General features: G+C 40.4%; 1 protein-coding gene across 4 annotated transcripts in view; it reads right to left on the reverse strand.

Annotated features, from left to right (window-relative positions):
* Positions 1–785: 785 nt before the first annotated feature.
* Positions 786–24,650, reverse strand: part of COL4A5 (collagen type IV alpha 5 chain) — a 3,591,008-nt gene continuing 3,567,143 nt past the window's right edge. For all 4 annotated transcript variants that reach the window (XM_044057208.1, XM_044057205.1, XM_044057207.1 and 1 more), the window contains one exon: positions 786–1,950. In XM_044057208.1, the coding sequence (XP_043913143.1) occupies positions 1,869–1,950 (82 nt within the window). In that variant the 3' untranslated portion in view covers positions 786–1,868. The remainder of the gene's footprint in view (positions 1,951–24,650) is intronic.

Consider the following 24,650-nt stretch of genomic DNA (forward strand, 5'->3'; position numbering starts at 1 on the left):
AGTATCTAATTGTTTTCTGATTAATTACATTTTGCTATAATGTTCTCTCTGTTTTTATACATAACTGATATGTGGGCAATAAGTTTGCATGACTGTTAAACTTTAAGGAAAATTAAACTTACAAAAATAAGTAAATTAAAATAACACTGACTTTAGTACATAGACTGGAGTAAAATTAAGCCAGCTGTGCTGGTACAGAAGGATAAAGCAGTGATGGACTTGGGTGAACCAACCTTGAATAACAGCTCAGATCCTTGCTGGAGCTAGTGGGGTGGGGGGTGAGGGCACTGACAGTCTTGTGAGCTTGTCTTCCTTTGGCTGGGAGGGTGCAACTTAAGCATTCATTCTCACTGCAAAATTATTGGAAACTTGATCTTGTGGAAGTGTTTATTTTAAGAGGGATAGAGCAGTAATGACATCTTATGTCACCCAAGGAAGTGACCTGCATAGTAAACTCCACTCTCTCCTGCTCATCTGTCAACTCCTGGGTCACTGAATTGATGTGTAGAGCAACTGAGAGAGGGGAGCTTGAAAGTCACTGAGGCAGAAAGAAAAAATAGCATTAAAAAGTAGACTGAAACTAACAGTTTCCAACATTGTTTGAGCTAAATTAGACCCAGAGGTACCGATTGCAGCTTTTACTGCATTAAAGCTCTTTCCCCCAAAAGTTTCCTCTTTATTTTTTCCCAGAAAAGCGTTTATAGATTAACCTTACCAACACCTTTACCAATTAACTGTCCATATTCACTGGATAATTGCTCAGAATCCAAAATGTCATAGACTGATTTTATATCAAATTAGTATCAGTGCCTCTTTTATTTTGTGACTGTTTAAAACTTTTATGGCGATTCTGGATAACATACATGAAAAAATATTTCAAACTAAGGACAGACTTCATGACAAATGTCTGAATGCTTTGGTAAATAGAGGTCTGTTGAATAGTAAACAGAGCAGTCAGGTAATTTAATTACTCAAGTCTGCTTATTTCAAGTTAGTGTCTCCATATGGCTAATAATTCAAGTTTCACATTATACAAAAAATAGAAAAAAATTAGGAGCCCCTAAAATAAAAATAATTCTGTGTACATTATCAATATTAAAATTGTGATCAATATATACTAAAATACAATCTGTATGATACATCTTACATTGTGTAAATAAGCCGATCTCCAGATTCATCAGGGTAAATCTTAAATTTCATATCAGTAGTTCATGTATAATGCAGTGCTAGAAGAAATAAGCAGTTGAGTGCTCTCTTTTCAGTTCACAATGTCTACAGTGGTTATATTAAACATAACTTTATTCAGTTCTTGAAATGTGTATTTTGGTGCAAGCACAAAGCTTCTATGACATAACTGACTGCTGCTTTAAATATTAAAAGTTCAAGGATTCTACTAAAGGAGTTCTATACAATAAACATATTGTATTACTTTACAAAACAAAGAAAATTGAAAGCTTGATATCTGATATTTAAAAATCTGGGAGAAAGGATGTTAGTAGCACCATGAAAATCATTGTCCAAAAAATTAGTCTTATTATATGAATGCATTCAGTGCATTTCTTCTGTGCTGAAAAAGTGCCATTTTGCTTCTTAGTGAACCCACTGCATCGTCTTTGTCCTTTTTACTTTAACTATAGCACCACTTATACTTCATGGGAATCGACAGTATGGCCCCATGGTTCTCTCGTCAAATGCACCAGGTAGTCCTAAGTATGGCACTTCACTGAGGTACATTTGAAAAAGAAAACAGATATAGTAACAGTTCCTCTTAGTTTCTGCAAAGCAGCATCACTGTTGCAGTTTTGCAACTGGAAGATAATGCGTATTATATTTTTAAGCATCTAATGCAAGATGCCTTTTCTGAGATGTTACGTCCTCTTCATACAGACTTGACAACGACTGATTCGTGTTCCCAGAACTCCAGCTTTCAGTGTCTCCGGCTGAGGTTTTCTGTTAAACAAAAAAGCAAAGAATTCATCCACTTGTCAATGTATATCATCCAAAGAACTAAATGATAACCTTCTATGTGTACAGCTACATTTTTAAAAATGATTTAGGTTGTAGCATTAATTTAAGGTTTGCAATTTGTTTTGCAGCTTATCTTAATCTTTACCAAAATTCCACTCACATAGAAGACTAATTCTTCAGCTCCAAAACCACAACATGGCACCCCAGTACTCTGGGACACTTTCTGGCTTCTTTCTTTCCTCTGGCTGTACTCAATGCAGTCATGAAATCTCACTTATCCTCCAAGCATACAAATCACATTTGTACAATGAGAACACCATCATCAGTGCTGGGCAGAAGGGTGGATTTGCTTCCACTACTTGTTTTGCCTTCCTCTTGGCATTCTCCCAATACACTACATAGTCATATGCAGAAGATGAGTAAAATGAAGAGACTAAGGGCTACAGCCCCAAACCTCAAGCTTATAATAGTTATCTTGCTGCTGAAGTTCTGTCTTTGCCTTTTTGTGGCCAAAATTGAGGAGGGACCAAGAAGACTACCATAAGACATATTTTTGATTGAATTCAGACATGTTGTGTGCAGACTTGCAACAGTGGCTTGAAGTTACCACTGCCTAAACATCTCCGTTTGTGGTGCTGTACCTAGATATATAGTCTCCCTGCACATCCTCCCCAGCGAACTGTTACATAAGTTGCCTTACTACTAATTAAGGTCAGTGACACAGTGTCACTTTGAACATGATGCATATGCTGCAAGATTATTGTCTCGTACACTTTTACAGTTGAAGGATTAATTTTATGAAAATATATTTTGAATGACAGAGCTACTCATAAACTGTAATTTGTTAATCAGAAGAAGTATTCAACTTTTTCTGCTATGCACCACACCTAATTCTCAAGGCTTACTATCAAAATGTTGAAACTGAAAACAGTTTTCAACAAAATTACCAACTCATTTATCCGACTTTGGTAATACCGAATTACCAAAAAAGTTAGAAATGGTAATATGTATATATATACACACACACATCTATATACCAACTTTGAGATCGCACTACAGTGAGGAAAAGGAAATATTTCCTGATCAGCAGCTGTACGGTGATCTCAATTCACAATGTCGACTTCATATTAGCGAATGTGTACACACTTTCGCTAATATGAAGTCATATATTTTCAGTTTGACATTACAGGTGTTGGTAGAGCACACGTTCAACCAACCCATTTTCATCATAGTGCATTTCCACATTTTGATAGTAAACCAATTCTCAGCCCAATAGAGCGTACCCAACTTGCAGTTCATACCAAAAAAAAGAAGAAAAAAAACAAGATAAACTGCTCTAAAAGGACCACATTTTTCACTGAATGCTTGCACTATAATTGTTAATCCCAAGGATCGTGGCATAAAAAAAAAATTTAATTACTAATACTGATGAGGCCCCAATAAAAAGAAAAGTGTATCCTTTGTACAAGACTGAGAATATGTTGATTAGCTGATACAGGTACAACACAGCACTGCATACCAGGACATTTCATGAAGCAAATTGCTTGATAACCACTCCTTAGGTAACCACAATGCCTGTTTTCAGGCACAACATACAATGTCAACTATTCATTCAAGAAACAAGATATGCTGGGATGTGAATAAATGGAGGTACACAAGTGCACACTTGTGCGTGCACACACACACATACACACACACACACACACACATACTTGACCTATCCAAATGCATCAGTAGGTTAACTTTCTGACAGTATTACTAAGTCTTGCATTGTAGTCTTACCTGGGAGTGGACACTGCTGTCATTAAAAGCATTTGCACTGGAACGGCTGAAGGCACAGCAACTTTAAATTTGTTAAAGGTCACTGCTGTAGCACAAAGAAAGTACTTTATCAGTTCTTGAAGTTTCTTTTGACCATGTTGCTAAACCAATAATCCAGGGCTGTGAGACATTTCTTCTAGGCTGAATGACTCCTGTGCAAGTGGGTTTGAAAAGAATGAGACTTGGACTTGATGTTTATTGCATTGAGCTAGATCTTGAATAACGAGATATACTGCTTAAAGAAGGTCGCTTTGTAAGTAGAATGACAAAAGTTTACATCTTGCAACTCCTCATAGACTGCTTAATAGACCAAGGGATATCAGATCTTACAAAACATATATTTTCAAAGGGATATTTGACTGCTGCTAATTTCATTTTTCAGTCACTGAAAGTAGTGTTTGAAGCCTTAAAATGGTCAAAATGAGTGAGGTCCATATGAATTTTTTTATCTAATGCTGCTTGTAAGATGATAAATAAAAGAATGCAGTGGAACCCAGACAAAGTCCAAAAATATCAATACTAAATAAGATGTCCAGCAAAGGATGAGTCAATTGAATGAAAAACACAAGAATTGGTAACCACTTTCATGGTCTCCCACTTTTTCAGACCGTAATATAAAATACAGTAGCAGAAACTTTAAATAAAACTAGCCAGTCAAAATTAAATCCGCCATTTGACCCTATTCAATGTTTTAAACCTCTTTTTTTCAACACTGGTTTCAGAGAGACAGCATTATTGACATCTTGGGGGTAATAGCATTCAGTTCTATTTATCCACCTTAACGCCACGTATTCTGTTTCGACAACATTTTTTGCTGGAATAAAGGATAACCCTTTATTCATTAGGATTAGTTGTGCTGGAGTAAGTACAGTGGAAGAAATATACACCAAACCTGCATTCAGTGTTTCCGTCATTTCACTGTTGGTTGTGTGTGATCCAGACTCTGTAGACGTAGCCTGCCTTTCCTCCCTTGACTCCTCCTTCTCTCCTTGATGTGGGGGGGGGGGTTGTTAAAGGAAACAATGACTTGCTTAAGGCCCCTGTTAAAAAATCCATAGAAGGTGTTCCCTTTGAGGTAGAGGCTGTTTCTGTCATTATTAACTCCATTTGAGTATTTTTAGATGACCATGAATGAGTATTCATCAGGTTATCTGAGGGAGATGCAGAGCTAGTGTGTTGTGATGAACTGAAAGCAACTTGGTTAGCCACAGTAGCTGCTGGAGCATTTACCAATTCAGAGGAACCAACAACTCCATCTGGTGGAACAGCAAAGTTATTGGTAGTGCCTTGCCTGGTAAATGCAGATTGTGTTCTCTTTGAAGTGTCAGTATGTTCCTTAGGCCAGGCAAAAATGGCACCATTCTGAAAGTCTGATAAATCCCTTTGTAATTTCTTCAGCTTGGTGGTTTTCAAACATTTCTTATATAATAAAATATTGTCATGCAACCCATCCAGCTCATCATTAATAACATCTGATGAGAAGTTGGAAATGATATTAGTTTGAAATTTTACAATCTCATTGTATAGCTCCTTCTCCTTAGGTAGGAAGAAGTCAATGAGCAGCTGTAGGTATTCAGCACTAAATTTTAAATTTAAAAGCTGCCATTTCATTAACAGCTCAGGAAAAGCATTACTATAGATGGGCATATTTAAAATTTGAATTGGAGTGCCCACCCACGAGACCTATTGTTTCTAGCAAGGGTTGGAGCCACAGAGCCACTATCAGTTTTTGTTGAAAAAAAACTTACGTCCACTTCTAGATGAATGTGACACAGTCCTAAAAGATACTAAGTCCTTTTTATCTAAACTGTTTGATAAAGCATCTACTTTGTCTAATGATTATTTGTGTGTTACCCTCGACATGGAATCACTATTTACAGTGATTCCCAATGACTGGGGAATAGAGAATGTCAGAGCTTTTTTGAATGACAGGAGATGTTTTACTAGTGAGAAAGTGAATTTGCTCTGTACATTACTTGAGCTTGTACTTGATAATAATGTTTTTGTATTTAAGAATTAGTTCTTACAGGAGGTTTGCATGGCTATGGGCGCACCCTGTGCCAATAGCTACACCAGCCTTGCATTAATGCAATGGAAGAAATCCTGTCTGTTACATAATGCTTACGAAGAGAACATAGCCTGGTATGTACATTTGTGGACGATATGCTTTTGCTTTGGCTTGGCTCATCACAACTGTTGAATGAGTTTATCAACTACTTGCATGATACTAATGTTTTCTTAAATTTTACCTTTAAATATTCTGCTGTAGAAGTGGAGTTCTTAGTTAAGATCAATAAAGGAGACAATAATATGTATACTAGCATTCATCCCAAGCATGTCACCCAGAATGTTTTAATAGGGCAGATTTATAGAGTAATGAGATTGCACAGTGATGACACTCAGTTGGGTTCAGCACTTCACTCTCTCAAGCATGGCTTTTTAGACAGAGGCTACAAAGGGGCGGAGATTGACTCAAATTAATGCTGCATGGGAAGAAATGGAAGGGAAATGTAGAGCTTATTTTGTCAACCACCCGAAGCTCTACAAGCAGCTGTAGCTGTGAGAGATACTTTGAGTCTCTCTACCTTACTCTAGTGACATCAATAAATATTGTGAGGTCATTAAACAGAATTGGAATATCCTACACACAGTAGATGAATTGAAAGTGACTATAGGCAACACACCATATTTTGCATTTAAGTCCTTGAAGAAACTATTGTGCTTTAAATCACAACTCTCTATCAAAGGGCCTCAGTCTACCAAGTATGGGACTTTTTCCTGTAGATCTTGTTCAGCCTGTAAAGTAAGTATATACTTACGGGCTTAATCTACATATACCCTCATGTTAATTTTAAAATCGAACTTGATTTTTATGCTGACTGCAGAACTCCAAATGTTGTTTATTTTGCAAGCTGCCAGGTCTGTCATGCCTTCTATACAGACAAAACTAACAAACCACTGAAGGACAGGACTCTCGAACACTGTAGGGATATTCGGAACCAGAACGATACAAATGCCTTAGCACAATACATTGGTTTATGTGGCTCAGAACACAGTTTTAAGTTCTTTGTACTTCAGGTTTTGGACGTTCGTATTAGAGGGGGGTGATGCATCTAATAAAACAGAAAGGGCTGAACAAAAATGGATTTTGCTCTTGAATGCAGAGAAACTGCTTAGTTTAACTGGCGTCTCTAGCCTTAAACTATTCTTGAAAGCACTCCCACTTAAACATTGTTTTTAAACAAAGATTTTAAACTAAGATTTTATTTGTACCGTTTCCCCTGTATTTATAACTATTGTTGCATTACTTGTGTGTGTGTACCTTTTAGTTAATGTATCACATTTGCATATGATAGCTGATTGGTCTTGCTTTCTTTTTAGACTCGTGTCTTTCTAATTGTTTATTAGTCTGAAGTGATAGTGTTACCGCAAAAGTGCTTACTTTTATCACTTTCTTTTATGCTCACTATATCGAGTTTTTGCCTAGCCGTGTTGGTTCAGTACTTGTTTTTACTTTCAAGTAAATGCACATGTTCCTGTGAAGTGTAAATTCTGTCTAGCCTTGTCCAGTTTTTGTATCTTGAGGAATATGAAAATTTACTCCAAATTCCTAGCACTGAATTTATATCATCCATGCCAAATATTTTCATAAACGTCTTTAAAAATCTACCTTCCTTTTTATATTTTCCCTTTTGGGCCACCTAGACACATCTTCACTGCTGCAAATCAAATTCCAGTCTCCACCTGTAAGTAATATTCCTTGATGAAAGCTGAATACTTCTCCCAGAATTTTAAGCTCCATTATAGCACTTTTCAGTGAAATATGAATACATGCCAGTGTAATCCTCCTCCCTTGACAGTCTCTTAGTACTACAAATCTACCATTATTGTCTATTTTATCCTTTTCTATTACTATTGGAGCTCCTTTTGCAATAAATGTAAGTATTCTTCTCTTCCTCTGCCCCAGGTATTCTGTTGAATAACCATCCTGAAAACCTTTTTTTTATCAAATTTACATGTTCACGTCTTTCCAAGTGTGCCTCCTGTAGCATAGCTATTTGCTGTCTACATTTTTAATATAGTTCACTACTTTCTTTTTTTAATTTATCTGTGAGACCATTAACATGTAAAGACATTATAGAAAGCATATTCTTGAGAAATTATTCCCACCTTTGAATATATTGTTCCAGCTTTTGTTTGAAATGTATGTACTGTTTAGCAGGTTAATCTTTTATGTAGTTTTTTGTCATCTCCATTTGAGTCTGTCATATTTTACACAACTTTTTGTTTTATTGAAAACATTCAAACAAAAATACACGCCCCCAATATCCACTAAAACCTATTGACTTGACACAAAACTATGTTCATATTCAAATATTGAAGTTTTACCCTCCTAATAGGAACACATGTTTCAAACTGACAGCCACACAGAGTCGCACTAATCTGAAAGGCTAGCCATGCTATGATGCGTGGTACAGCCTGTGGTCCTATTAAGTGCTGTCTAGTTTTGTCTTCTCTTTGTAGCTCTATCAGCTGGGAAAACACTTGAATGCTATCCAAAACCATTTCTCCAAGCCACTTCTCTTTATCATATTGTCTGCTAGAGACATGAGAACCAGAAAAAAAGCCTTACAATAATATTCTTTATCATTTACTTGCTTTCTCTTAAAACATGTTACCAGATTAAGCTAATGGCCTTGACCCAGTCATTCCCCTATGTACGAATGAGAGCAGTCACAATAAGTTTTCTTTTGTCATGCTGTTTTTTTAAGTTTTTTATTTTTTACATTGCAGTGCCCACATTTCTTAAAGGAAAACTCCACCCTCTCATACAGTTTAACTCTATCATTAGGTTTTGTTTCTGCCTACAATATGGTTCCGGCATTGTGTATCTACCAGAAACTTGCTTGTAGTTTTAAAACTTTTATTTCCTTGCATTAAGAGTCAAAGGAAGGGAAAGCCCACCTACATTTTTTTTAAAACTCAACTTCTCCCATACTTTGCAGAGAAATTCGTCTCCACCTGCATGACATATGGACACAGTTAAATCTGTAGTTTACCCTGTCAGATACTGCTGTCAATCTTAGATGGGTAATTGATCCTGCTAATGTCAGCAACAAAGCAGCTGATGTAAAAAAAGACAGAAAGCTGTGGAATTGTTTCCACTGTTTTTATTGCAGAGGGGAGGGGAATTTAACACTTCCTTTTCACAGCAAAACAAAGCAGTTAGATCAGTCAGGGGTTTAAAGGCAATTGTCAACTCTTCTGGCAAATTTACATAAGCAGCAACACACTATTGAAATTCTAAGCTTTAAGTGTTATTTATAATAGTTTGTGTTAAGATAACTTGAGTAGTAGCAAAGATTTTTGAGACATTTAGAGAAAAGTCAGTAAATATTTTTTCTTGTAAAGTATAAATGCATTTACCATTTTCAAGCCCCCCCCCCACACACACACACACACACACAGGTCAGAACGGTAGAAAGAGAGTCAGGTGGCAACCCTATCAACTAGGTGCACTGATACTGCTCATAAAAAAGGTCTTTCAAGCTTTGTGTGACCTCCTTCCAGAGAGGGATGCATATCTGGAACATGCAGATCCATTGTAAGAGATTCCCACTGACTTTGAGTCAGTCCTTGCATTGTCAGAGAGCAACCATATAATATACAGCTGAATTTACTTTAACATAAATTTACTATGTGCCCTTGTATTAAGAACACCAAGAAAAGGAAATTAGAAGTACTTAAGTGTGTTTAAATGCACATACACACACACACACACACACACACACGCTTTTGTACACGTACTTTATATACATATACAGAAACGCACACACTGTGCATGTGCGCAACATGTGCATACAATTAATTATTTATAATAAACAACATAGTATAGTTGAGCATTATTAATGTTTACATTCTAGTAAATGCTGTTCAGTGATTTCCTTGGTCCCTCACACATTGGCTGTGTGTTCCACATGCAATCTTGATCAACGTCTTTCTTTCAGTATTTTTTTATTTGTATTGATAAGTGCATTTAATAATTATCTTTGCCAGTGTAGCTTACATTGTGGCTGAAAAGGGTTCTGGGACCAGTTCACTTTCCTGGTTACCAAAGTATAAATATGAAATAGAAAAAGCGGGGGAATATGACAGAAATAATTGAGGAACTAGTAAAGCACATTTTAAATCTGCATCGTTCATGAGAGAGAGAAATCCTCGCACTGAAGGCATTGGGAAGTAGTAGACAATGTTTAGAGAGTCCTACTACTTGTCACTTGTAAATGTACAGCAAGGATTATTTACTGCAGTGAGAATTTTCACACCACAGCATGAGAGTATTGGGTAGGGTTTACCAAGTTTGTTAGGACTACAAAAGACTCCTCTTACAAAAAACTGTTTTTATCTGCTTTCTTTTGCTGCAAGTAGCTAACAGCTATTTATAGCATAGAACAAGCTCTGGCAGACAGATAAATGAGGCTCAGTCAGGTAAACCGAGAAGCAGCTCTTTTACAGAAGGTGTGTTTAGATGACAGTGCTTCACAGTCCTGCCATTATATTTTAATGGCATGAGAAAACAGCACCACTTCCTTATGTCTGGCATGAGTCATATAAAGAGGACTTGAAATGTATTCTGGGAAGAAGGAAAGCAAGAAAATAAGATCATGTTACCAAGGCAGGCCCCATCATCTGCTATTTTGAGAGAAACACATTAAAATTATAAAAGAAGCACTTAGAGTGACTATGAGGCATTAAAATAGCTCAAAAACAAAGATACAATGAAAAAAAAATGTTTTTTGGTTCTATGGCGGAGTTTTCCTTTAAAACTGAAGAATGGGAAAGAAAGAAAGGAGAAAGAAAAAACCAGGAGTGCATATTTACATTAGTATCTCTATTACACTTAAACATAACCGATAAAACTTTATAACGTGCAAAGAAAATCCTGCACTGTTTAAGTAGCACTGTTAAGAAAAAAATTGTTTTTCTTGCAGTTAACTTTCTCCATCCTGTTCCCCTCTCCTGTGTATTTTTCTGAACATTAATGACATGAAGTAGGGAATATACTTTAGTCCCCTACAAGTTTAACAAGGTCCAACATTTCGAGATTTTATTCTGTCATGTCTCATAAATGTAATTATTGCTTTTGAATTCCACATTTGTCATGGTCAATTACTGATTTTCTTCTACAAATGTTAATGACATGAAGTAGAGCATATGCGTTAGTCACCTACAAGTTTAACAAAGCCCAAGAAATATTTCCAGATTTTCTTGTTTTATTACTATTCATCTCCCAAACCCTGTCGCTTCTTCATTTCCAACATACTCTCAATCCTTCTGGTCAACTCTTGTGCTTTTTCCCTCTTTCAAGCATTTTCCTTTGAAACACTGGAAACTGTTTCACTGGTGCATTCTGTCTACCTGAAGAACAGTAAGCAGAATCTCCTCCTGTGTCACAGATCACATTTTGTTGGAGAAACTTCTGTATTTCTTCCTTAGCAGTACTTAATAAAAAAATATTTTTTTTTGCTCCAGTGAAAAATATTTTGAAGGTAGCTGGATACAGCAGTTTGAACATCACACCTGTTTTGCACCATTCCCTGAATAATAGAATAAATTTACTTCTCTTCTGCCTGGTGTACAATGAGTAGTCATTCTCCACAAACACTCTGCTGTCTCCCACTTTTAGTACTTTGTCCTTCTGCCACGGTTTTATTATAATCAACTCCTTCTGCTGGAAAGATTGCATTTTTACTATTAAAGGTCTAGGCTGTTTTCTCATAACTAGGTTTGGAGCATGCACAATGTACCCTTTCAGTTAACAATTCCTGTTGTAGAATACCATTCCAGTTGTTTATTTGTGCTTTCATAAAACTAAGTCTATTCCTTCCAGCTTCTTGGGTACAGCAAAAAATAACAGGTTTTCTCTACGTGCTCTATCCTCTAATTCAATTTATTTTTTTTAAACATCTCTTCGTGTGCAGTTTCATATTCAGACAGCCGTTTCTTCATTTTGACCTCTGAATTTTTATCTAAATATCTGTTTAAAGCTTCTTCCATTTTTTCCCCCCAGCCTTTTATTGTTTGAGTTGATATACTCCTTCAGTGTTTCATTTATTTTAGTCAGGTCTGCGTGCAGTTGCCTTATACTTTTCCCTAGGTTACTGGAAGTCATGTCTGGAGCTTGCACTGCTTTTTGCTGAACAGCTACAGTACTTTTCACAGTCAGTGTTTTTCATTGCTCTCTGTAGCTGATTTTCTTTCAGGTCCTCTGTATTTTTTTTTCCTGGCACCCAGGTAGTGTACTTACTAGCCAGTTACTGAAATTCACCCAGAAATCTAGGTCTACTGGCTTTCTCTGCTAAGTTTGTGTTGTCACACTGGGAGAGCTAGAATTAAGCTGTTACTAAATGTGCAGCCATCTTGGAAGTAGACTGTGTCTGTTAATGTTGTCATATGTTTGCCTCCCCTTCACAAAACTGCATTGATCTGTTTCTTTCGATTTTGGCATCGTCTTTGCCATTCTTTTAGCCACTACAGACGTAACACTCCATAGTCATGGTTTAGATTTGACATAGGCCTATATGAAGCTGGATCTGATGGGTCCTTACCATCTTTACAGCCATCACAGGTGCTTCTTTGGGTGTTGCTGCTTCTCATCCTTTTAAAGTACTGTTAAGGAAAACTTTCCAGATCTTTATCACTCTTCCTTCCTAGCTTCCAAATTTCCATGCTAATATCTATTCCTGGAGACTTTCCTGAAGACTGATTATAGATCACCATTTTTATCTGGTCTCCTCCTGTTAGTACTTAAGCCACATCTACCTCGGGCCTTGGCACATTTATTCTTCCATAAACATTTCCACTTGTACTTTTTCTCGATTTCCACGTTTCTGCCTTATACAGATTTTCATAAAATTTCCAAAATATTTTTAATACCTCTAGAGAATCTGTAGTTATTTTCATTGTTATTGGCTCCCTAAGCTTGGCAACGACCCTTTCTACTTTCTGTTGTGCTAAAAGCTTTTGTACTCTGGAGTTATCAAAAAACAGTTGCTAAACAGGAGTCTTTCTAATCTCACGCATATTAGTCCTTATTTTTTCTACTTTAACATTTTGCCACTAATTTTAATTGTATTCTCTAGGCAACATATCTTACATTAACATTGCATATGTGGGGCCAAGTCTATAAAACAACGGCCCACGTGGCATTCTTAAACATCTGTGGTCAGCATATTCAGACGTGGTAAAGCTTTACATTTGTATGCTGTTTCCAGATGCTATGTTTTGCATTCACGGTTGTCATACCTCTGTTTTCAGTCCATTCCATCTGGAACAAAATGTGCTGTCTGAAAGTATCATTGCTGGGGTAGTACAGGAGTGTTTTTGTCTGTATCATGATAATTATAAAAAGTGTGTGTGTGTGTTGCACAGGATTAGCAAATCATCTCAGCACTTGATTTTTCAAAATTTTCCACAAAATTTAATTCAGCACATTTGTGGCTGAGTGGTTAGCTGCTAACATAAAGCATTTACATACATTTTGCTTCAGAAGTTTCTCTGATATGAGCTGTGGATGAGTCGCACAGTTTGTTCAAGCAAGCCATTTCTTGTGTACAGTGTTCCTAACACAGACTCTGCCTTTTTTGTCAGCACTGACTCCATACAGATAACTTCTGGCCACCCTGAGTGTATACGGACTACTAGCAGAAACAAAAAAAATATCCAAAAGACCAGTAAGGCCAATATAAATACATTGTCATAAAGACAGTGGTAATTCTCAAGGATGCAAGTGCTAGTAATGGTATGTTGTGAACCATTCAATATTCATTTAATTTTTGGCAGAGTTAGTTTCTGTCTTAATGCCTGTCTGCCATACTAAACTCTCACTGCTGTTTACCTGGGATGCTCGTGTATTAACATCCAGCTCTCTGGAATGCATCTTTACTAGGATTACTACTGTGGAGCTACATGAAAAGAACTAGAGAACAGTCCACAAAAGTAATATAAATCCAGCAAAAAAGCTCTGATCTCAAACGAAGAAAGGCACCAAAACGCCACAAGCACTGAAGACAAATATTTATTCCAATCGATAAAACAAAGTAGTAATCCACATGAAGTTGAGCGCTTTTTTTTTTTACGAAAATCAACTTCATGTGGATTACTACTTTGTTTTATCGATTGGAATAAATATTTGTCTTCAGTGCTTGTGGCGTTTTGGTGCCTTTCTTTGTTTGAGATCAGAGCTTTTTTGCTGGATTTATATTACTACTGTGGAGCTACAGAGTAAATTTCCTTTCAAGTTATTTCCTTAGGTCATTCTGTAATCAGTTAATACACCTGTGAAACATTTGGTCATTCCTGGTTTCCTTCTGGAGACCAGTATTCATCATAGCTAACTATTCTACAGATAGCTAACTATTCTACAGAACCCATGGTTTTTGGCTTCTCAGACTTTTCATGTGGCACTTGTGATAGACCATCTGCATTACCATGTTGCTTTACATTTCTCCAAGCAGTATCATGTTTGACCATGAGGAACAGGGGTCAGCACTGTTATCTTTCTTTAACCATCAAAGATGCAGCTTTACTTTGCTCAAGACCACTTAGAAGTATTAGGTGAACTGTAATTGCACCAAAATTTTCTCCCATATAAGTAAGATTGAAATTCTTAACTCCCCAGACTGGACTAAGGGCTCTCTTGATCATATTCATATTCAGTCTTAGACAGCAACCATGAAGCAGAAGTTCTGAATGGCTCTACACTGTGCTGAAGTTTATGCAATAAAGTGCCAGTTTCACAAGAACAAGGATAATATGTGAAATTAATGGGCAAAGATGAATTTGTCAGTAATCATCTTGTCCAACATAATCCATTCTACTAACTCCTTAAATGAATATTCACAGAGTTTCACAGTTTAACTCATAAATGTTCTGATGCAGTGTCCTATCTGAATACACTACTACTACAATACTAGTGTTGAAAGTTTCCAGAGAATCCGACAGTAGTAGTTTATCATGTCCAGAAAAAACTTCAGAAGTTAAGCATTCTAAGGTGTACATGCCGCAAACAATGCCTTTTCCTGTCTTGTCACTTATGCAGTCCACTTTTACAAGTTTATTGTGAAGTACTAAGCTAGCTGTCCTTGAAGGTCATTTTAAGGCTAGCCAATTTCCATTTTTGTGCTCAAAATAGCCTCTCCAACTTATAGATTGGCCTTACCTATGCCATTGTCAGTAATTATGTATTACCCCTAATGGGAATAACTGGGATTATACCACAGATACTACGAAGGTAGCCATGAGTGGGATAAAGCATTTAGGAACTGTATCTGCCCATTAATATTACAGGGGCCTGAGCTGCAGTAAATTTTATGTTTACCATCCATATAGCTAAGCTGCAGTTGAAAATGGACAGGGATAAACTGTTTTATGTGAACGGGGAGTATGTTCCACAGCAGCAGTATCCTCGGCAAACCATACTTATCCCTCCAAACCATTCTGTTGATGGAGATTAGATTCCTAGACTGAATATTTCTGATGCCATTTGACTTGCTGATGTGCAGTAAATCTATCAGTAATGGGTCAGAGGATGCCTTGTATACCAGACACAGGTGCTCTTTGCAGTCTGTAGGACACCAACTTTAAAGACAGGGCTTTGAGTCATTCCATGTAGGACATGTTGTTCAGGCTTTTGTATACTTTTAGTACAGTATCTCTCTGAGCATTCCAATTGTTACATGTGCCTGGACAGATGCAGGCCAAAGGAGGTATATTAAATGACTGGCCTAATGAGGGCTGAGTAAAGGGAGACAATGACATCCTTAGATCTAGGCATAATCCCTTTGTTTATAAACTGTGCAGTATAGAAGGGCTTTCTTACAACAATAGGCAGTGTTGGGAAAAAAAATAGGTCATTGTCTACATAAATTCCAAAATCCCAAACAACTGAGTTAACTCTTAGGGGGTGTATTGTTGATATGGTAGTTCATGACTTCCCAAAGGATACAATAATGCATTTTTTGGCATTTAGTTTCAGTCCATTATTTTGGCACCAATTATTTATTTTAGATAAACCTTCCTACAATAATGGGCAAGTCCATTTGGAGATTCAGTTACTGCTCCTGCAGTCATCTGGAAATTTAGTCAGCCAGAGCCCATTTTACTTCGGAAAAGTAGATGCCAAACAGGAGAGGTCCCAGCACAGTACCCTGGAGGACTCCACTGGTGACTGGTCTCTTTCTGAAGGTGACTTTCACTTTTTTGACTATCTGCATCCTATCTGTGAGCCAGTTGGTAATCCAGCGGGTAACATGGGGGTTTATTCACAGTTTATTTAGCTTTTCTACTATGCCTGAGTGGGGAATTGTGTTAATTAACAATCCGAAACCCCCCATTTTAAAAAAAAGTTCCTCCAAAAAGGTGCTTATCCAGACTTACAAAACCAACAACCAAGCCGGAGACTCTCTCCTCTCTAACTCCCTAGGTAAAACCTGGAACCTATTACCCCCTGAGATAACCTCAATCTCTTCCCTGGATCACTTCAAAACCAAGCTCAAACTATACCTGGGCTCCAAATGGTCTTGCTACTGTACCAAGCCTGGCTAATCCTCATACTACGATATAAATTAGTTATTTATGTCCTCTATCTAACTACTAATCTATTAGGATAGTAACATATAGTTCCTATAACTACATAATTAATGTCTTCTTCTGACTTCTTGTTGTAAATGATATACTGTTGCAAAATGTATTTCTTACTTTTTCAGGCAACCAAACTTTTGTACATTTTTGCCTTTCTGTATGTTTTTTGCCTTTCTTTATGTTTTGTATGTACTACTCTTGGAGCTTTTCTCCCCGGGCCTCCGCTGAAAATGGACATATATCCAGTCGGACTATCCCGGTTAACAAATGTAAAATAAATAAATACATTGTCATAAAGACAGTGGTAATTCTCAAGGATGCAAGTGCTAGTAATGGTATGTTGTGAACCATTCAATATTCATTTAATTTTTGGCAGAGTTAGTTTCTGTCTTAATGCCTGTCTGCCATACTAAACTCTCACTGCTGTTTACCTGGGATGCTCGTGTATTAACATCCAGCTCTCTGGAATGCATCTTTACTAGGATTACTACTCTGGAGCTACAGAGTAAATTTCCTTTCAAGTTATTTCCTTAGGTCATTCTGTAATCAGTTAATACACCTGTGAAACATTTGGTCATTCCTGGTTTCCTTCTGGAGACCAGTATTCATCATAGCTAACTATTCTACAGATAGCTAACTATTCTACAGAACCCATGGTTTTTGGCTTCCCAGACTTTTCATGTGGCACTTGTGATTGACCATCTGCATTACCATGTTGCTTTACATTTCTCCAAGCAGTATCATGTTTGACCATGAGGAACAGGGGTCAGCACTGTTATCTTTCTTTAACCATCAAAAGATGCAGCTTTACTTTGCTCAAGACCACTTAGAAGTATTAGGTGAACTGTAATTGCACCAACATTTTCTCCCATATAAGTAAGATTGAAATTCTTAACTCCCCAGACTGGACTAAGGGCTCTTTTGATCATATTCATATTCAGTCTTAGACAGCAACCATGAAGCAGAAGTTCTGAATGGCTCTACACTGTGCTGAAGTTTATGCAATAAAGTGCCAGTTTCACAAGAACAAGGATAATATGTGAAATTAATGGGCAAAGATGAATTTGTCAGTAATCATCTTGTCCAACATAATCCATTCTACTAACTCCTTAAATGAATATTCACAGAGTTTCACAGTTTAACTCATAAATGTTCTGATGCAGTGTCCTATCTGAATACACTACTACAATACTAATGTTGAAAGTTTCCAGAGAATCAGACAGTAGTAGTTTATCATGTCCAGATAAAAAACTTCAGACGTTAAGCATTCTAAGGTGTATATGCCGCAAACAATGTCTTTTCCTGTCTTGTCACTTATGCAGTCCACTTTTACAAGTTTATTGCGAAGTACTAAGCTAGCTGTCCTTGAAGGTCATTTTAAGGCTAGCCAATTTCCATTTTTGTGCTCAAAATAGCCTCTCCAACTTATAGATTGGCCTTACCTATGCCATTGTCAGTAATTATGTATTACCCCTAATGGGAATAACTGGGATTATACCACAAATACTACGAAGGTAGCCATGAGTGGGATAAAGCATTTAGGAACTGTATCTGCCCATTAATATTACAGGGGCCTGAGCTGCAGTAAATTTTCTGTTTACCATCCATATAGCTAAGCTGCAGTTGAAAATGGACAGGGATAAACTGTTTTATGTGGACGGGGAGTATGTTCCACAGCAGCAGTATCCTCGGCAAATTAGAAGTTATGTACATACCATAACATTCCATGTTAGTTGTCTTCTCTCGCCTTCTTTCTTGCTGGATGGGTTTGGAGCCAATCCTCGGCTCCGACTCGGCACGCTCTTAGCTTGAGAACTCCTTTTACCAGCTCGAGGCAACCCTATATCCCATGATGCAAGGCGGGAGTACCTCAGATCTCGTTTGGTAGCTAACACACCCTGCTAAGGAAAAACCCAGAACAACTAGGAAACAATAACTCCTAAGAAAAACTCTCCTACCTAAGAGTCAGGAGAGAACAACCTGAGAAGAGGAGACTTTTCAAGATCTGTCCAGGCCAGGGGGAAGGAGGGAGGGACGCAAGAAAGAAGGCGAGAGAAGACAACTAACATGGAACGTTATGGTATGTACGTAACTTCTAAATGTTAAGTTGTCAATCTCGCCTTCATTCTTGCTGGATGGGACCGCGTCCCTAGCACCTGTATCCCGGGTGGCTCAATGGAACAGACTCTTGAGAACTGTGGAACCAAAACTGGCCCTGTCTCTGGAAGCCAGATCTAATTTATAATGAGAGACAAAAGTATGAGGTGTGGCCCAAGTAGCTGCTGCACAAATGGTGTCAATGGGTAGCCTATCCTGAAAGGCTGTAGAAGTGGATAGACTCGTAGTTGAATGTGCTTTCGGTTTAGAAGGTAGTTGCTTGCCCCTGAGTGAATATACATAAGAAATGGTGGAAGATAACCACCTAGATAAGGTCACCTTAGAAACTGGAAGACCTTTCCTGTTTTCTGCATAGGAAACAAATAATTGGTCCGATTTCCTGAACTGTTTAGTTCTATGCAAATAGTACCTGAGTTGACGATGGACATCCAAAAAGTGAAGCTTTTCAGCTCTGTTCGAGAAGTTTGGGAAAAAGACTGATAGTTCAATGGATTGATTGATATTAGTTTGAGAAACAACTTTAGGAAGAAAAGATGGGTTAGTTCTTAAGGATACCCTGTCCTTGTGAAAAACCAAGTAAGGGGAACGGATACAGAGAGCTTGAATTTCGGAAACCCTTCTGGCTGAAGTGATCGCCAGTAAGAATATAGTTTTCCAAGTCATTAATTTTAAGGAACATGAGGCAGATGGTTCGAAGGGTGGTAGGATCAAGGATGCCAACATTAAATTCAGATCCCATTGAGGAGGAGGATGTTTTATTGGCGGCTTGAGAAGAAAAACTCCTCTTAGAAAGGCTTTGCATAGCCTATGTGACATAATGTTATGATCGTGAAATCCCACATGATATTTGGAAATGGCCGCCAGTTGGACTTTCACCGTTGAAGAGGAAGACCCTGACTGAAAAACTTCAGCCAGGAAATCTAGGAAAGAATGCACAGGAGCAGTAAAAGGGTCAATGTGTCTGGAGTTTGCCCAAATGGAAAAACGTCGCCACTTGCTAGCATACACAGTTCTGGTGGACGACTTTAAGGAAACTACTAAAATATCTCTGACAGGGTCAGAGATTAATTGAAGCCTGGCTAGGGAAGGAAGTGGAGCAACCAAGCAGTGAGGTTGAGAGAATGAATGGCCCGGTGCCGTTGACCCGACTGATGGGTCAAAAGATCCGGAACTGGGTCCAGATGCCAAGGTCGCACCAGGAGGTGACGATGCAGAGTCGGGAACCAAATTTGTCGAGGCCAGTAAGGGGCAATGAGAATCAATTTGGCCCTCAAAGCGGTGGCTTTCTGAATGACTTGTGGAATCAAAGGAAAGGGTGGAAAAGCGTAAAGAAGTCCCCTGGGCCAATCCTGTATTAGAGAGTCTCTCAGGGGTTGGCCTGGAAGAGGAAAAAGTGTGAAGAAGTCGGGGCACTTGTTTTGGGGTGTAGCAAAAAGATCGCAACAAGGAGTTCCCCACTTCAGAAAAATCTGGTCCACTACAGATTGATTGAGAGACCACTCGTGAGGCATGAGTATGGATCTGCTCAGCCTGTCCGCCAAGAGATTGGACTTGCCGGGGATGTGCGTTGCTATCAGAAACCGATGAGAGGAGATTGCCCATTGCCAAAGTCTGAGAGCTTCTCGACACAACGGATAGGACCTGGTCCCGCCCTGCTTGTTGATGTACCAGATGACGGACATGTTGTCCGTTTGCACTGCAATAGTCCCCGCGGGAAGAAAGTCGTTGAGGGCTTGCAACGTTAAAAGCACTGCTCTCATCTCCAGGACATTTATGTGCAGATGGTATTCTATGGGTTGCCACGTCCCGTGGACCATCCTGCCCTGATAATGCCCCCCCCACCCGATCAGAGAGGCATCTGTAGTGACTGTGGCAACCGGAGGAGAGGGAACAAAGGGTCGGCCCTGGTGAAGTAGAGGGGAAGATATCCACCAGTTTAGATGAGCTCTGCACGATTGTGTGACTAAGATCTCGTGCTTCATCGGAAGACTGTGGAACGACCACTGAGTGAATAACATCCACTGCAGTAGACGCATGTGGAAGCGAGCCAGGGGTAGAAGAACAATGGCCGCAGCCATAAGACCTAGAACTTTTAGAACCAATCTTGCTTTGATTCTGTTGTTCTGCAATAACACTCGAACAAATTTTTGGATGTCCAAGATCCTTTGATCTGTTAGTCTGGCTGACAACTTGACGGTGTTTAATTCTGCGCCTATAAAGGTGATTGGCAAGGCTGTAGAGAAGATTTTTCGTAATTCACTGAAATTCCCAAAGTTTTGCAAAGCTGCAGAGTGTAGTCTCTGGTCTGAAGAAGCTGATGCTTGGTGGTGGCGGAGAGGAGCCAGTCGTCCAAATAAGGAAACACCTGGAATCCTCGACATCTCAGGTGAGCTGCGACCACTGCCATGCATTTGGTAAACACTCTGGGGGCTGAAGTGAGGCCAAAGGGCAGGGCTCTGAACTGATAATGACTGGTCCCTAGCCGAAAGCGGAGAAACCTTCTGGAGCGCCTGTGGATCTTTGTGATAGTACGCGTCCTAAAGGTCTATCGAGCACATCCAGTTGTCCTTGCCCAGAAAGGGCAAAATGGACTGAAGCGTGACCATCCGGAATCTTGCCTTTTTGACAAATCTGTTTAGATTGCTTAGGTCTAGTATAGGTCTCCAATCTCACGTCCTTTTGGGGACCAAAAAGAATCTGGAGTAGACGCCGGATCCTACTTGGTCTGCTGGAACCCTCTGAATGGCTCTTTTTTGTAGGAGCTTTGTAACCTCCTGTTCTGCCAAATCCCTTTGACCGGGTGAGATGTCTGGAAGGGATTGGTAAGGTACGGGATACCTTTTGAAGGGGATTTTGTAACCCTCGGATATTATCGACTGTACCCGCAAATCTTGTGAAAGGGAACGCCAGGCTATTGGGTACAGCGAAATCCTTCCCCCGACTGCCTCCAAGGGTGGACAGTCGGGCAACACCTCAGGGATGCTGAAAGGGCTTCTCAGGGAGAGACTCTCTGTTGCCCTGGTTCTGAGGACCCCCTCTGCCCCTAGGGCGTCTATTATTGTTACCCCTCTGCCTCTGGGGTAAACTGCCCACGTGTGTCCGGCGCAGCTCCTTGGGCTTTGCGGAACCACATCTTTCCTCCCTTCTGACCCTTGGGGTAGGGTCTGGAAGGGGTGGAAAAATGGACTCCAACGGCAGAAAGAGTTTTGCCGTCCTCACACCTGGTCAAGGTTTCCTTCACCTGCGGTCCGAACAAAGCCGAACCGTCAAAGGGGGTATTGGTGAAGGACGCCTTAAAGGGGTCCGCAAAATTACAAAGCCGCATCCAGGCTTGACGTCTGAGAGCCACTCCTGTGCCTGCGGCCCTGCTCGCTCCATCGGCCGCATAGGATATGAGCCGCATGGAGGAGTTGGTCAATGAATTCAGGATTGCTAGCTGTGAGGCAATCTTATCCTGTGCCCCAGCAGCAGAAGGATCCTGGACCACTTCACCTAGTTCCTTGAGAATATCTCTTTGAAGCCTGGTGAAGTGACAGAGGTAATTCAGCGAGCATAGCAAAGGTCGCTGAAGAAAACATCCGCTTTCCATACCTGTCCATGGTCCTAGAATCCTTGTTAGGAGGATGGACAGGTACTGAAGGATCTGCAAGTTCCTTCTTGGGGGCCGCCGCCACCACCATAGCATCCACAGAGACGCCCTTGGAAAGAAACTGCTTGTCTGCAGGGGCCGTAATAAATTTGGATGGTCTCGTGGGGACCGGTCCCACAGAATCTGGAGCTGCCCACGCCTTTCGAGCCACTACCTGCATAAGTGGGTCGAAAGGCGGAGACACCCAGGAGGTGGAGGGTCAGGATCCAAAAGCCTCCAGGTATACCGACTCATCCTCGGAGGGATCAATGGAGGGCCAATTCCCCCTCTGTTTGAGGAGCTCAAGGATGTCTGAAAAAGAGACATCCTCAGAGGGGGACCGTGGGGAACCCTCCGACTCATCTAAGTCGGTATCAGATGTTGTCGACTCGGGGGAGTCCGTGTGTTTCCTCTTACACGTCCTCTTCCAAGGTGGTTCCCCTGCAGGTTCAGGGGAAACCTTGGAAGAGGAAGATATTCCCAATGGGGAAACCTGGGGCGATGGATCCCTGGGCCTGGGAGCAAGAGGCTGGGCGTCTACAGGCACTGAAGAGGGAGGAGCTACAGGGATGGACCGTTGACCTGGCTCAGGAGCCAGGACACTCCTCATCACCTCGAAGGCTCTTCTCCCAGGGAGGCCGGAATACTCCCGTTCCGAAGAAATAGGAATTCCCGGCTCCAATGAGAGGGAAGGCTCCGAGGCTGATGGTGCCGAGCTTACCAAAGCCGAAGCCCCGAGAGGGAGAGTGGGGTCGGACAAGGGTCCGATGCCACTAGCCCCCTCGGAGCCAACAAGGGAAACCTGACGACCGGATCCTTCCATAGAAGGTATCCTGGAAGAGATCGGAGCCGAGGACGACGGAGCCGAAGAGGGATGTATCGGCGCCGACACAGTCACTGTCTCGAGAAGCTCCGGCTCCGAGCTCTGGAGGAGAGTCGGAGGAGGAAGATCAAGGGGTAAGGCAATAGCCGAAGTCTGTTGAGACGGGCTATGGAGCATTTGGGCTAGTGCCTGAGACTTCAGCAGTCTGCTTACCACCCTCTCTAAGTCGTGGTCAGACAGCCTGGAAGATCTCGAAGAATGGCTCCGATCTCTGAGCCGAATGGATACTTTCCAACGAAGGGGACCGAGACCTCTTTCGGGACGAAGTAATCGGAGCCGAAGTCCCCTGAGTTCCAGATGGAGCCGAAGGTTTCTCGGCTCCGATACTGGATAAAGTGTCGGCTCCAGCCGGAGCCGACAAGGCAACAGTAGACTGGGTGTCGGAACCGATCGGAGCCGACCCAACTACTTTAGGAACAGAAATATCGGCTCCAGCTGGAGCCGATCTCTGCTCCGACGGAGCCGGAGCCACCGGAGGAGGCTTAGATACTGTAGCCTGAACCTTCGGAGGCTTGGAAGGTTTGCTGGACCCTGTTTTAGAGGGAGAACCTTCTGGCTTAAGTAAGCCACAGAGGATTAATTTATTCCTCCTTTCCTGCAGGACTCTCTGGCTAAAAGAGTGGCGCAAAGCACAGGAGTCCTGCAGGTGCAAAGGCCCCAGGCAGTAAACACAAGAAGTGTGACCGTCTGTCAGGGACATTTTCTGACAGCACTGGTCACACTTCTTGAAGCCTGAGACCTTGCCTTCCTTGGACATAGTCCTAGAGGAAAAGTCACACACACAACCCCAACAACCACACAATTAAAACCCCCAACACACAGACACACAGGTAGGGATTAAGCCAAGGGGTCTAGGCCTAACAGAAACTATTTAAAACTTATAACAAGAGTTTAAAAGTTTTAAACTATGAGGGAAATAGGGTGGGCTGTAGAGTAATACACACTATACAAAAGGGGAGAAAGGAAGAAATAAATCCCTGACTAGGCTATCTAAAGATTTTAACTTACCTCTGCTGGCAAAAAGGAGACCTCTTTCGCTATAGCGGCAAACGAGATCTGAGGTACTCCCGCCTTGCATCATGGGATATAGGGTTGCCTCGAGCTGGTAAAAGGAGTTCTCAAGCTAAGAGCGTGCAGTCGGGCGAGGATCGGCTCCGAACCCATCCAGCAAGAGTGAAGGCGAGATTGACAACTTAACATCCATACTTATCCCTCCAAACCGTTCTGTTGATGAAGAGATTAGATTCCTAGACTGAATATTTCTGATGCCATTTGACTTGCTGGTGTGCAGTAAATCTATCAGTAATGGGTCAGAGGATGCCTTGTATACCAGACACAGGTCACCTCTTTGCAGTCTGTAGGACACCAACTTTAAAGACAGGGCTTTGAGTCATTCCATGTAGGACATGTTGTTCAGGCTTTTGTATACTTTTAGTACAGTATCTCTCTGAGCATTCCAGTTGTTACATGTGCCTTGACAGATGCAGGCCAAAGGAGGTGTATTAAATGATTGGCCTAATGAGGGCTGAGTAAAGGGAGACAATGACATCCTTAGATCTAGGCATAATCCCTTTGTTTATAAACTGTGCA

Source organism: Protopterus annectens, chromosome 15.part0 (assembly GCF_019279795.1).
Source record: "Protopterus annectens isolate FY-2018-M chromosome 15.part0, PAN1.0, whole genome shotgun sequence".
Classification (NCBI taxonomy): Eukaryota; Metazoa; Chordata; order Ceratodontiformes; family Protopteridae; genus Protopterus; species Protopterus annectens.